The sequence below is a fragment of the Formica exsecta genome, unplaced genomic scaffold, assembly GCF_003651465.1.
Source record: "Formica exsecta isolate Colony F162 unplaced genomic scaffold, ASM365146v1 scaffold59, whole genome shotgun sequence".
Classification (NCBI taxonomy): Eukaryota; Metazoa; Arthropoda; class Insecta; order Hymenoptera; family Formicidae; genus Formica; species Formica exsecta.
In genome coordinates this window covers 778,827-791,227 of record NW_021853174.1, presented here as the reverse complement: position 1 = coordinate 791,227, position 12,401 = coordinate 778,827, and the positions used below count along the sequence as shown (strand labels likewise).

The following is a 12,401-nucleotide window of genomic DNA, read 5'->3' as shown; positions in this document are numbered from 1 at the left end:
GCTCTTCGAGATGTTTGAGCGTACTTCCGTGTACGTGATGTTATACCCGCGTGGATTTCCGTTCCACTCTATTTGCTGCAACGGCTGCGCAGAAAATTATATGTGTGATTCTTATGTTTATATCTTAATACAATATCTTTTCAGTAGTAATAATTGATACAAAAATTACATATCAAATATAATGAATACTCACGATCCATCTGACGCGTAATTCGGTGGCGTTCATCGCGCGGACCGTGACGTTCTTTGGAGGATGAGAGGGTGATGCTTGAATCGTTTGGAATTCCTTGGTCGATTCGGAAGGCTGCGACGCACCGACGACATTGTTCGCGATTAAACGAAGCTTGTATTGCATGAAGGGGGTCAAACCATCGACGGTGATCGTACTAGCGTCAGGATCGGATACCTCGTAGATATTGTACCACGTTGAGTTTCGCGCCGTTTGTGCCTTCGAGAAAAGTTATGTATTTAATTTCTTTCTCTTATATATAATTTATCTTTTGTCTTTTATCAATCGTATAATTCTATCTATCATGTTGAATCTTTCTGTTTGATCGTATCTTAGGGGGAACAGATCTTATAAAATTAGCGCTATAAAAAATGGAGCATTTTCCAGATATTAAGTAAATAAATAACGACGTCATCATTCGATTAAAAACTTTTTTTCTTCTTAATTTTTTAATTAACAAAATTTTTAAATTTTCGAAAAATATTAAAGCTAAAAGATGTAATAAATAATAATTCTCTTTGACATTTTCAAAGTAAAAGTTGATAATCGACCAACCTGCACTGTCCATTTTGTAATAGACGAATTGCCATCAAATCCCGGTGTGAATTGTAACACAACAGAGAATGCATCTATATTGGACAATGCTAGTTTTGTGGGCGGTTCTGGTAGCACCGGTTCTACGCCTGATTGTATGGTTGCTACTTTCGATTTTCCTGGTCCAATCGACGTCCACGCAGTGACTTCAAATTTGTAATGGGTCAATGCCTAAAAGAAACAATAGTAACTAATAAATAAATTATATATTTACTTCTGCCTTTTTTAATTTCATTTTTTTCGTAATTTATTATCATTTTTAGAGCATCCTCTAGATTTCTTTATTATTTTATCATTTTTAGATGTCTTTTTTAATTCAGATTAATTTTATATTGTTTGGAATTGATGGCTACCTGTAAATGTTTTACTCTTGTCGACAACACATCGGCCGTAAAGTTTTCGACGCGCAAAGAATCCGGAATCTCTTTAATCATATATTTCAATTGGTAATGTGTCAATATGCCATTAGTCTCTTTAGGGGAACTCCACTTAACTGTCAGCGCGCGATCGCTGATGTCTTCAAATTGTAAATTTTCCACTTCTTCGGGTACTATAACAGATAAGAGATATTTGAAAACAAAACAATCGCATACATATAATACCAATAAGAACGATCTTTTTTTTCATTGTATAAAAAGAAATCAAAGATAGGAAAAATATCATTAATTTTACAAATTAAAATTATTAAAATTTTAAATTTTAATTTAATGCATAAGTCAAATAATTAGTTATTAATTAGTTATATTGTGAAGTAAATGTACCATCTTCGCAAGTGCGTATTTCGACAGACAAACTTCTTTCGCCGTCACCTGGATCGGTGAAGCAAAGCACCGTAATATTATACAGGGTATACTTCCTTAAACCCGTCATAATAGCACTTTGTTCGGCGAGCGGATCAAATAAGCTGGGTGGTACGGTCATCGACTTATATTCAGTCGCTTCCGTAAAATTGCCGCCGAACCAAGCTTGTAATTTATATCCCTGATTTATTCCGTTGATCTTTTGCGGATTCGGTGGTTTCCACCAAACTTTCACCGCCGTTGAATTAACCGCTTCCGCTTTTACGTTCGTAGGAGGTGCTTCCGGAACTGTATATATATATATATATATTGTAATAATGTAACAAATGTAATATTCCAGAATTATATCTTAATTAGTTTTTATACGATACTTTGAAATCATATTATTATAAACAATGCTTTAAATATTGATTAATCACCTCCTTCTTTGGTTTTAATCTGCAAGCCCTTGGTGTATACGCCCACACCCATGTCGTTGTAAGCTGCTATCTGCACCTCGTAATCCTTCCACGTGATCAGATCGGTAATGAGATAATTTCTTTGCGCTTCATTGGTGATATTCTGTATCGTCCACGGACTGTCATTGTATCCGTGCAACCTGTACCTTAGTATATATCCCAAAATATGACCATTTCGGTATTCGTCCAGCGGAGGCTGCCATTGAGTTATTAGACGAAGCCGATCGGTGGACCGCTGGGCGCTGATGATCAAAACAATCAAATTGAATCGATATACGTATCAAAAATCGGTTCATAGTTTATTTCACAACGAAAATAGGATAGATATTACATCACTGTTTCTTATCGAATCGTCATTCTCTTTCTAATCACTTACGTTCTTGGGGTAGGACGACGATGTTGCTAGGTGCTGACGATGGACCTTCGCCTACGCTATTTTCAGCACTGATGCGAAATTGATAAGCTGCCGCGGCTTTCAAATTATTCAACAATACCCATCGGCTTGTCGCCGACACGTTATCGCGTTCGGTAACCCAGTTTAATAACGGGCTAGTTATAGGTCCTATTTATAATATTAGATAATATTCCTATTATAGATAATTATATAATATATAAACATATAAATATATAAAAATAAATGTAATGTGTCAATTAATTTATATTTATCCTATTTTATTTTCTATTCTTTTCTATTATATTTATTCTATCGTGAATTTGTAAGATATGTATTTTTTGAATACATATTTAATAGCAATGTTTTTTTTACAATTATGTGTGTCTGTCTACACAAAATATACGTATCTTATAAATCAGAAAATATAAACATAACAGCACTTGCATGTCCAAATTATACCCGGATTACACTTACCTAAATCGGATACTTCTAGCTTCTGAACTATGAATTTTTTCGTGGGACTGTTACCGTCGAAACCGGGTACCCATGTAACGTTGATCGTGCGCGGTGAGATCCGCTCTACTCGAGTGGCTACGACGTTGATCGGCGCAAATGGCAATTCGATCACACTCAGACGAGCGGATCGTGTCTCGTTTCCACCCGGCGACACTACGGAACACGTGTAGTCCCCCACGTCGGAAGCTCGAACGGCGACAATCTCAAGAGTCCCGTCCGGTCGCATTTTCACTCTCTGACTCGCTTGCGTGTTTATTACTCTGTAATCACAAATGTATTATTTTGAGATTTTCAGACGTTGAAAGAGTTATGTAAAATCTCATCCGCTTTTTTCAATTCAAACAGTTTTGCTGGCATATTTCGATAATAGATCAACAGTCACAATTAAACCCATGCAATTTTTATGAAAAAAAAAAAAATGTGAATTTATTAGATTTCAATTCCATGCTTTGAAAAATAAAAAATTCTGACCACAGTTTTAAGTTTTGTGAAAAATTAACGCATGCGAGAGATTTTTTCTGATATAAAAGATTTCGAATTTATATCATAAGTCATATTAAAGTATTAATATTGTAAAAATATATAGTATTCCTCGTAATTCGGCGATGTGTCCGAGAAGCACGGATGTATCAACAGGTGGTTGGATAATTTGCGTCCGAACTGTAACAGAGAGAGAGAGAGAGTTATATATAATAAATATGTATACAAACGATATATAGCTATGATTGAAGGTCAAACGCGAGAGAATCAATTTTTATTTTAAAAGTATTTTTACATAGGAAAACTTTCTTTATATGAATACTTAAAAATTTATTATTAAAAATTTGATAACATAGTAGCGTACAAAACTTAAATACTTAAATTAAAAATAACTTTTGATAATACATATAATGCGATACAATATGCAGATAAGATAAATATATAATTTTGGAAAATTAAAAAAAAATATATATCTATATATATATTCTGACTTTTTAAAAAAATTGTCTCCAATTATAGAAAAATATTTTATTTATGAGATAAATATAAGGGAATGAATAAAGTGAAAAGATTTCTGTTTATCTTGTTTATAATGTCTGCCTCAAAATTGTTTTAATAATTACCCATAACGGTCAAGTATGCCGATCCATTAACAGAGCCGGCTTCATTCGCCCGGATACAAGTATATTTTCCCGCATCGTACGGCTTTACCGCTGCGATTAAAAGATCACCATTGTCCAAGACTTGTACTCTCCCGGCGATCTCCACAGGTATCGTATCTGTTGCAATTAGATTTTGCAATTTGTTATGTAAACAGATGCTTCTTGCAGTAATACGTAAGAGAAAGAATCTCATTTATTTTAATTTTACAAAGAATAAATATTTTTTTAGTAATAAAATTATAATTTGATATCAAATTGAAATAATGTATGATTTAACACAATATAATAATTAAATTTTTTAAATTTAATTACCATTATAGTACCAGGTAGTGTTTGGTTTAGGTGCCGCTACCGCGTAGCAAGTCAAAGTCGCATCTTTGCCATCCAACACTGTTAAATTCTGTGGACCTTTTTCCATAATCGGTCCAGATGCTATAAATTACAAAAATTTTATCATTGATATCGAATCGATTTCCAATGTTTTCTCACAACGTGCAAATGAAAAAATATATTATATAAACCCATCCGTAATTCTTACTCTTTCTCTATTTCTTTACACTCATTTCCAAAAACAAGCTTATTTTTTTTTTAAAGCAAAACACAAACACATATTCAGTAGCAAAACTACGCAAACTAATGGCTAACGAAATACAGGCTGATTCACGATAAATGTGTAAAATAATCGCTAAATGCTTAATATAATACTTATCGTGAAACATCCATAATTCAAAATAGGTCTTATTGAAAATATGTATATTTCTAATCTATAACATATTTGGGGAGAACAAAACGTGCGTATCGGTGTTACTTGCAATGTCGCAGATGCGTGCCAAGAATCCTTTATGATTATATCAAAAAACAATGAGCCATTCCATGTGATAATTTTACGAAAATATTTCATACGCCATTCATTACATAATTTAAAAAGAGAAACACTAAACTAATTAAGATCACTAAATTACTAATCACGTAAAAAACAAACTATTGATTTTTTAATATCTTTTGCTAAAACTCTATACAATTGGAATAATAATAAATCATCTAAAACATTAATATATCCGACATGATGCGTTTGTCTTATGAAAACATTTATTACTAGAAGAAGCAAAAAATCGTGAAAAGTGAAATTTATACGCAATCTTCACAAGCATGTGCCGAGAATAATAATGGAAAAGAAATGTGAAGAAATTTCGCAGTAATATTCTTACTGTCTGGATAATGAGAGAACATAAAACGGCGGTCAGATTGGCGAATTCTGACTACATTGTAGCCAGCCGCCCAGCGGGCAACTCTGTTTCTCAATCCGCTTCCTAATTCTTCTTCTGTGTCGCATACAAAAAATACGTCATATGTATTAACTCTGCTTGCGACATTATTACGCGAAGTGTTCGTGAAAAACGCTAATCAGACATCTCTATTCGTAATGTGTTGCATTTATTCAAACATTTATAGATAACGTCTTTATATGACACTTTTGTAACTCTGCTTGCGACATTATTACGCGAAGTGTTCGTGAAAAACGCTAATCAGACATCTCTATTCGTAATGTGTTGCATTTATTTATTTATTCAAACATTTATAGATAACGTCTTTATATGACACTTTTAAATGGCTAAACAATTTCTCTATCAATAAACTACCTATGTTATATAATTTATATGTTGATGAATACACAGAGAAAGACAAGCATCCAATCTTTAATAACACATCTTATATTCAAAATCACAAATTGTATATTTGCTAGCATCATTTATGATAGTTATTCATCTCTTCTTTACAAAATCGTATAATGTATTGTTTATACAAATTTTGCAATTTATCAATAATAAAAAAAAAAAGTTTATAGAGCAGCTTTTTGGTTTTTATAAGAGTATCAAATTTTTTCATTAGTGAAAAAAAATATCAAAATAGTTTAATCGCGTGTTTCGCGAACACCTTGTGTACGGACTGGGTAATGATTTTATTGTTATTAAAATATCGCGGTATAACACGAAATTCTAGATAAGTACTCACTTTTCGCCTTCAGCCATGTATAACTGGATGATTCGCCGGCATCATTAGATGCAAGGCATTGAAACATTCCCGAGTCGTCCATAGTCAATTTTTTGATTGTCAATGAACCATCTTCCTCCATTATATATCTATAAAACGCGTGTGACAAGCGTACAATTATACATAGTTGTCACCCGAATGACTTTAGAGTCTTTGAAAAAACAAGTTCAAACATTGAAAATTGCAAAATACTTTCTTTAAATATTAAAATCTTTTTTTATTTCATTAAAATTTTACCAAATTTTAACCAATTTTAATAAGTAACTTCTTTAATATCACATATATATTTTAATTTGCAATAAAAAATTTATTAAAATATGTTACCCCAACTTATATAAATAAAAAATATATCTTTCACGTAAAAAGCGGCTATTATTTCAAATTTACAGAAAAGTTTCAACAAAACTAAAAGTTAAAATAGATATAACTTTCTCTCTCTCTCTTTCTGTCTTTTTCTCGAATCGCAAAGTCAAATATTTGCCGAGGCATACCTGGTTCCCAGTAAATGATCAACGGGCTCGGCATTACGGAACCAACTGATTACAGGAGGTGGTACGCCGTTAGCGTCGCACGGTAACGTTACTGTGGATCCGTAATCGCTCAGGGTCTCCCTCTTTAATTCCGTTATAAATGTTGGTTTTTCTAAACAAATATAGCGAAAATTGGTATATGCTTGTTAAAACACTTTAATTCAAAACTCTGTATAATTTATTATCCTAAAAAATTTAATAATTTTTAGCTGTGTATTATAATGATGAATGATCGATAGTCTCGTATCATATTATTCTTTTTTTAAGATAACCGCGTGATTTATATTACGATTGTTATTTCATCAATTATTTACACATTTATCACGTACTTATTTACACTGGATTATACTTACCGTATACAACAACCTTGGCACTCGCATTTACAGTCGGATAACCACCGCTCCTCAAATCCACATGGCAAGAATAGATCCCCGTGTAAGTTATATTGGCTGAGATCAATGCGAGTGTTCTATTCCACGAATCGTTAAAGCTATACGATATCCTAGAGTTTTCGATCGGAATGCCGTCCTTCATCCACAAGGTCCGTAACTCGTGAAGTGACCTGAAACAGATGCAGTTTTGTTGTTTCGAATCTTTCCGAGTTGCGACAAACATCAAACATTATTCAGACAAACAGCGAAAAGAAGAATAATCGTACATAGAAAGTAACAAAGGCAGAAAAGCTTTCGATTACCTGGCATTCGCGATGCAGTTTATGTACGTGACGTCTTGATCTTTGATTATCTGCGTGTCCTGCGGCTTGACGATTATGGTAGGGGCCACTTCCGCATATGGATCGCCGGTGACTTGCAACTTGAAAAACGGGCTATTCTCCTCCTTGCCCAATTGGGTATTGATAGCCTTCGCTCTGTGAACAATAAATAGTCAGAAAGACATAAGCTTAAACTTGTCAAAGTTCATTGAAATTTTCTTAACTCTCAATCTCGAATTTTCTGCAACTGCAGACCACAAAGCAAAATCTTTAAATTTGGTTTGAAAAATTTTGAAATTTTAAAACTGAAAAAAGAGGAAAATTCTCTTTTATTCATAATTTCGAAATTCGGGAACAAGCAATCCTATGTACCAAGAAATAAATAAAATGAAGCATTATTGATTGTATAAATTATACGAACCTATAGGAACCTTCGTCGCTTTCCGAAGCGTTTAGTATTAGTAGCGTGTGATGGGTCGTTGCGTACTTTATACCGTACAAAAGCGTCCCGTCCGAGGAGAACCACGTTACCTCCGGGGTAGGATGGCTCTCGATCGGGGGTAGTTCCAGAATCGCAGCGCTACCCGACTCGACGGTCACCACTTTGTCCATGAGATTATTGAACACTCCCATATCTAAGGACAGATTAAAATCGTCGATCCGTAATATGCGACAGCCTCGCAAGATCTGTACGATTCGTCAAGATACTTACAAGCTACAGCGAAGGCGAGACGATCGCTGAATATGGACCCCACGTCGTTCGTCGCGACGCAGTGATACACCCCGGCATCCTCTCGTCGCGTACTCTGTATGCGGAAGTAAGGCCCGGAAGTGAGCTCATTGCTGAGGGGCACCCCGTCTTTGAACCATTTGTACTTTGGTTGAGGATTGCCTGCGGAAATGGCGATATGAAATTTGCTTGTTGCTACAAATAATTTTTCTTTTTCGAGATCGTTTAGTTCAAGTTTAGATTATAATCTAAAATTCTAATTTACGTAAAGGATATCGGGAAGTATGCATAAGATATTCCTTTCTTACTAACAAAATCTTTTTTTTTTAACGGCAGATTCTTTGAATTATATGAAATATATAATTATTCGAAAACGCGGTTTCTTGTAATACCGCGAAGAATGATTTAACGTAAAATATTCATGAATGATTCAATATGATTCTCGTTTGCAAAGTCACGGACGACGATGTTAAACCGTGAGCTATCTAATACCATTAGTACAGGGTCATAGGATCGAATTACACGGTGCTGAGCATCGGTGAGGCTTCATCTGGTCACCGTCTCATCCGCCCGTTACCCGATATTTTTACAGGACAATGGAACGCCATACGCGGCGAACCTTATCCTCTCATTGCTGTTGTGGTCCTTTTATCACTCCTTCTTTTATCTTTACATAACGAGATTTTGAGGTATTTTTTGATAATGTATATCGATTGATAATGACGGAATAATTCAAATCATCAACAATGATAAAATAGCAAATGTTGATACTAAACGGAATGTCAATAATATCACTTCGTTATTTTTTTGAAATTATATATATATATTATATATATTTTCATTAAAAGAAAACAAAACTTGAACTTGCAATATTTCCGAATCTCGTTCTTTAAAATTTTAATATAGAAATAGAACAGCAATTTGTTTTGCAAGAAAAAAAAAAATTAAATGACAAGTCCAAAATTTTTAACTAGTGTAAAAAAAACGTGCGATGTTTTCCCAGGTTACAGAATCGTTATTAAAATTTCCCAGCAAACTAATTTTCAAGAACTATTATTCTTACATCAAGAATTTATCAAGTATGTAAATGGAGAAAATTTTCACGTTAGATTGCGATTTTCTTACCTCGTGCTTGGCATTGCAGAAACTTTGTGCGATTCTCGCTAAGTATATTGCCACTGCTGGACGGCTGATTGGTGAAACGCGGCTCCTCAAGTGGTACTGCGAACAAAAAGATGAGAAAGATGTTACGGCATTTTTTCTCTTTTTCAGGTCAAAACGAAAGTCCTTTAGAAGTTAGTCTGAGACGAAGTTGCATAAAATTCGTACAAATCGAAAATATATAGATTTATATTTTATAAATAAATATATTTTTTTTTCTCATATTACACATATGTGAATTCGGGTCGATCGTATTATTACACGTGAATGCCGTATGGCTGACTGACACTGAGTCACCCGCGGACGCGAGACGTATAATAATTTACGGTGCTCCAAAAAGCCCGACGAACGAGAGGAAGGAATGCGAACGAACGGCCGCGGATGCCGAGGTGCCGAGTCACATGCATGTAAAACCCTCTCCCTCCTGTACACTTACCGGATGTTCCACGCTCCGATGATCCTGACACACGGGCGCACCGCCGGTGTGCCACAATCTCTCGTCGTTTCCCGTGAAACCACGACTTTATCGGGGACATATTTTGCGAGTGAAAAGTCGAAAAGTGGAGTTTTGAGAAAAATTTTTTAATAATAATAGGATTAATATATAATATAAAAAGTTTTGCAATACATTCGTGCACGGATGTATAATACAAATTTCCAATATCATAATTAATTGGTTTGTTTAAAATATAAGGACATACAAGGTAAATTTACACATCGTGTATCCTTTGTAAAGAGAAAAAATTTCTTGAATATGTAAGTAATGGCAATTTACGGACCGATGGTGATCGCGAGCGACGAGTGTAACACACAGTTTTCCGTCCGTTCTTTACTTTTCAACTGATAATTTATTCCGATCCGATGCACACCACCACGTGATGCACGGTCTGCGTTCTAATCGCGCGCATACGCGGTGCAATCAGTCACGCCGTATATCTAGTTGGCGGATCCTAAGAATGAACGTTCGTGTGATTATATTGCACCTGAGTCGTCATAAATATCGATTCGGCTCGATAGGCACCATCGACGAAACTATAGACTGCTGTTTATATAGTGGTATCTCGGTCATTGACATATCAACATTTAATACAATTCTTTCTTTAATTAGTCAATCGATTTTTCCTTCGCGACATATACGATTTTTTATTAACGAAAATAAGGAATTTATCGTGGAAATTTATTTTCATGGATATAAAAATAAATTTCAGAATTGACAATTTTCGATTAATTTCAAGGATTTGTTTGCATAATTTTTCTAAAAACTAATTAAAATTTTTATCTTATTGTAATATGATATTTTTATATCATTCTTTTTGGTATATTCGTTAAAAAAAATTTCATTATCCATTACATTACTTTATCCAAAGTACGCCCTGTGTAATTATTCTCATGTTTCTCGCGTTCTCCAGCTCGTTAATATTAATGAAGCAATCGTTAGGAATTTGTTGAACGTAAAAGAATAAAACTTTTCATAGGAAGTGAACGCCCAGCGTTTCAATACGGTTGTCAATGCAATTGTCCATTGCAAGCACGAGGATTTTTTCCGCGAAAAAAAACAAAAAAAAAACAAAGTGTGTTTTATTTAATTTCGTCAGCACTCCAGGTATCCGGCTCGTGAGTGAAGAGTCCCAGCTCTCGAATAAGTTATCTCCTTATCTCGGAGCCACGGAATGACACCGTAACGCTAACAGGACCCAGCAGAATATGAGCACGCGTGAAATGCGCGTGTAAAGAAGGTTGTTGAATACCTAAGTCGCGACAATAAACTCCACACGTTATATATGTACTTCTCGTTTATTACCATTGTGTATTTTAGGCATGTCGCAGGCAAGCTCGTTCTCCGCTTTGCGGGATAAAAGATCGTGCGTTAAAACTAGAATACGAAGAACGCCTGGAATTTTTACGCGCAATGCATGTACAATTTTTTTGTTGTTAAGGTTTCGTTAAGTGGGAAGGAGAAGGGAAGAGTGTTAATGTGAAAAACAGCACGAACGAGACTCTCATTTGCGGCTGACTAATTATTGCAAACGTAAACTCCTGAAGTATTAACAAGTGCAGCTACCGCAACATGTATTATGCCATTTAATACCTAGCGTTTTAGATTTCAGATTAAATTTTTAATTCTCTGCATTCAAATAATCCTATCCTGTAGCTCGATTTTTTTGTTTTGATTGATAACTCTAATGAATTCTTTTTGATATTAAAATTTAGTTATTAAATTCTTTTTGATATTAAAATTTAGTTATTAAATAAATTATTTTTAATAATAATGATGATTTTTTAGAATAAGAGATTTTAAATCAATACTAATCTTTGTTACGAGGAAAAAGAAAGAATCGCTATCGAAAACTGTTAAAATAGAACTTTGATGGACAACTGATGATACACCTTCCTTAACGTACAGATGTTGATTGAATAATAATAATCTTTTCGTCTCCCTACGCGCCGATTTCCCGTACTCGATGTCTTTTTGTTGTTCCACTATCATATCGTCATGTACATATAAACGCGTAACGTAAACAAGGCACGTCGCTATTTCGTATATCATTTTCAATTAAATGTAAATATATAACATACTTATTTAATATAATATTATCATATATATAACAATATATATCATATATAAAAATCGTAATATTTTGTAAATGAACAATAAAAGCTTTATCTTTCTCAAAAAATAAAAACATGAAATTTCGGAATAAATTATGTACGTTGTGTTTTATACATAAAATCATCGGTACCCAAATGAAGGAAAAAAAGAAGTGAAAATATTTAAAAAAAAAACCGAGACAAAACTATTCGGTTGATGGCACTTAAATACCTTCTTATAAAAAAAAAAGTTGTATTTTATGCGGTTTTATATATGTATTTACTTTCTTTATATTCGTTTTTTAATGTTCCAAAATATTGATAATCACTTTCATTCGATTACCAGATCCAGATCGATTCAAATTCTCTCTCTTTCTTTTTCTTAACCAAAAGAAAAATATATGTATTTTATAATTTATTAACAGTAAAAATATAATATTTATTAATATACAAAAATATATTTTATTAATATATTTCATTAATATAATAATAAA

At 33.7% G+C, this 12,401-nt stretch overlaps 1 protein-coding gene across 1 annotated transcript in view; it reads right to left on the bottom strand.

The window, feature by feature from the left end:
* Positions 1-12,401, bottom strand: part of LOC115242342 (protein sidekick) — a 35,549-nt gene that overhangs the window by 7,319 nt on the left and 15,829 nt on the right. Inside the window, 20 exon segments of the mRNA XM_029818569.1 lie at positions 6-84; positions 194-448; positions 785-994; positions 1,177-1,373; positions 1,585-1,911; positions 2,043-2,294; positions 2,297-2,323; positions 2,458-2,643; positions 2,950-3,264; positions 3,559-3,651; positions 4,095-4,250; positions 4,446-4,565; positions 5,342-5,455; positions 6,147-6,274; positions 6,677-6,827; positions 7,069-7,277; positions 7,410-7,583; positions 7,849-8,062; positions 8,140-8,319; positions 9,283-9,378. Of these exon segments, the coding sequence (XP_029674429.1) occupies positions 6-84; positions 194-448; positions 785-994; positions 1,177-1,373; positions 1,585-1,911; positions 2,043-2,294; positions 2,297-2,323; positions 2,458-2,643; positions 2,950-3,264; positions 3,559-3,651; positions 4,095-4,250; positions 4,446-4,565; positions 5,342-5,455; positions 6,147-6,274; positions 6,677-6,827; positions 7,069-7,277; positions 7,410-7,583; positions 7,849-8,062; positions 8,140-8,319; positions 9,283-9,378 (3,483 nt within the window).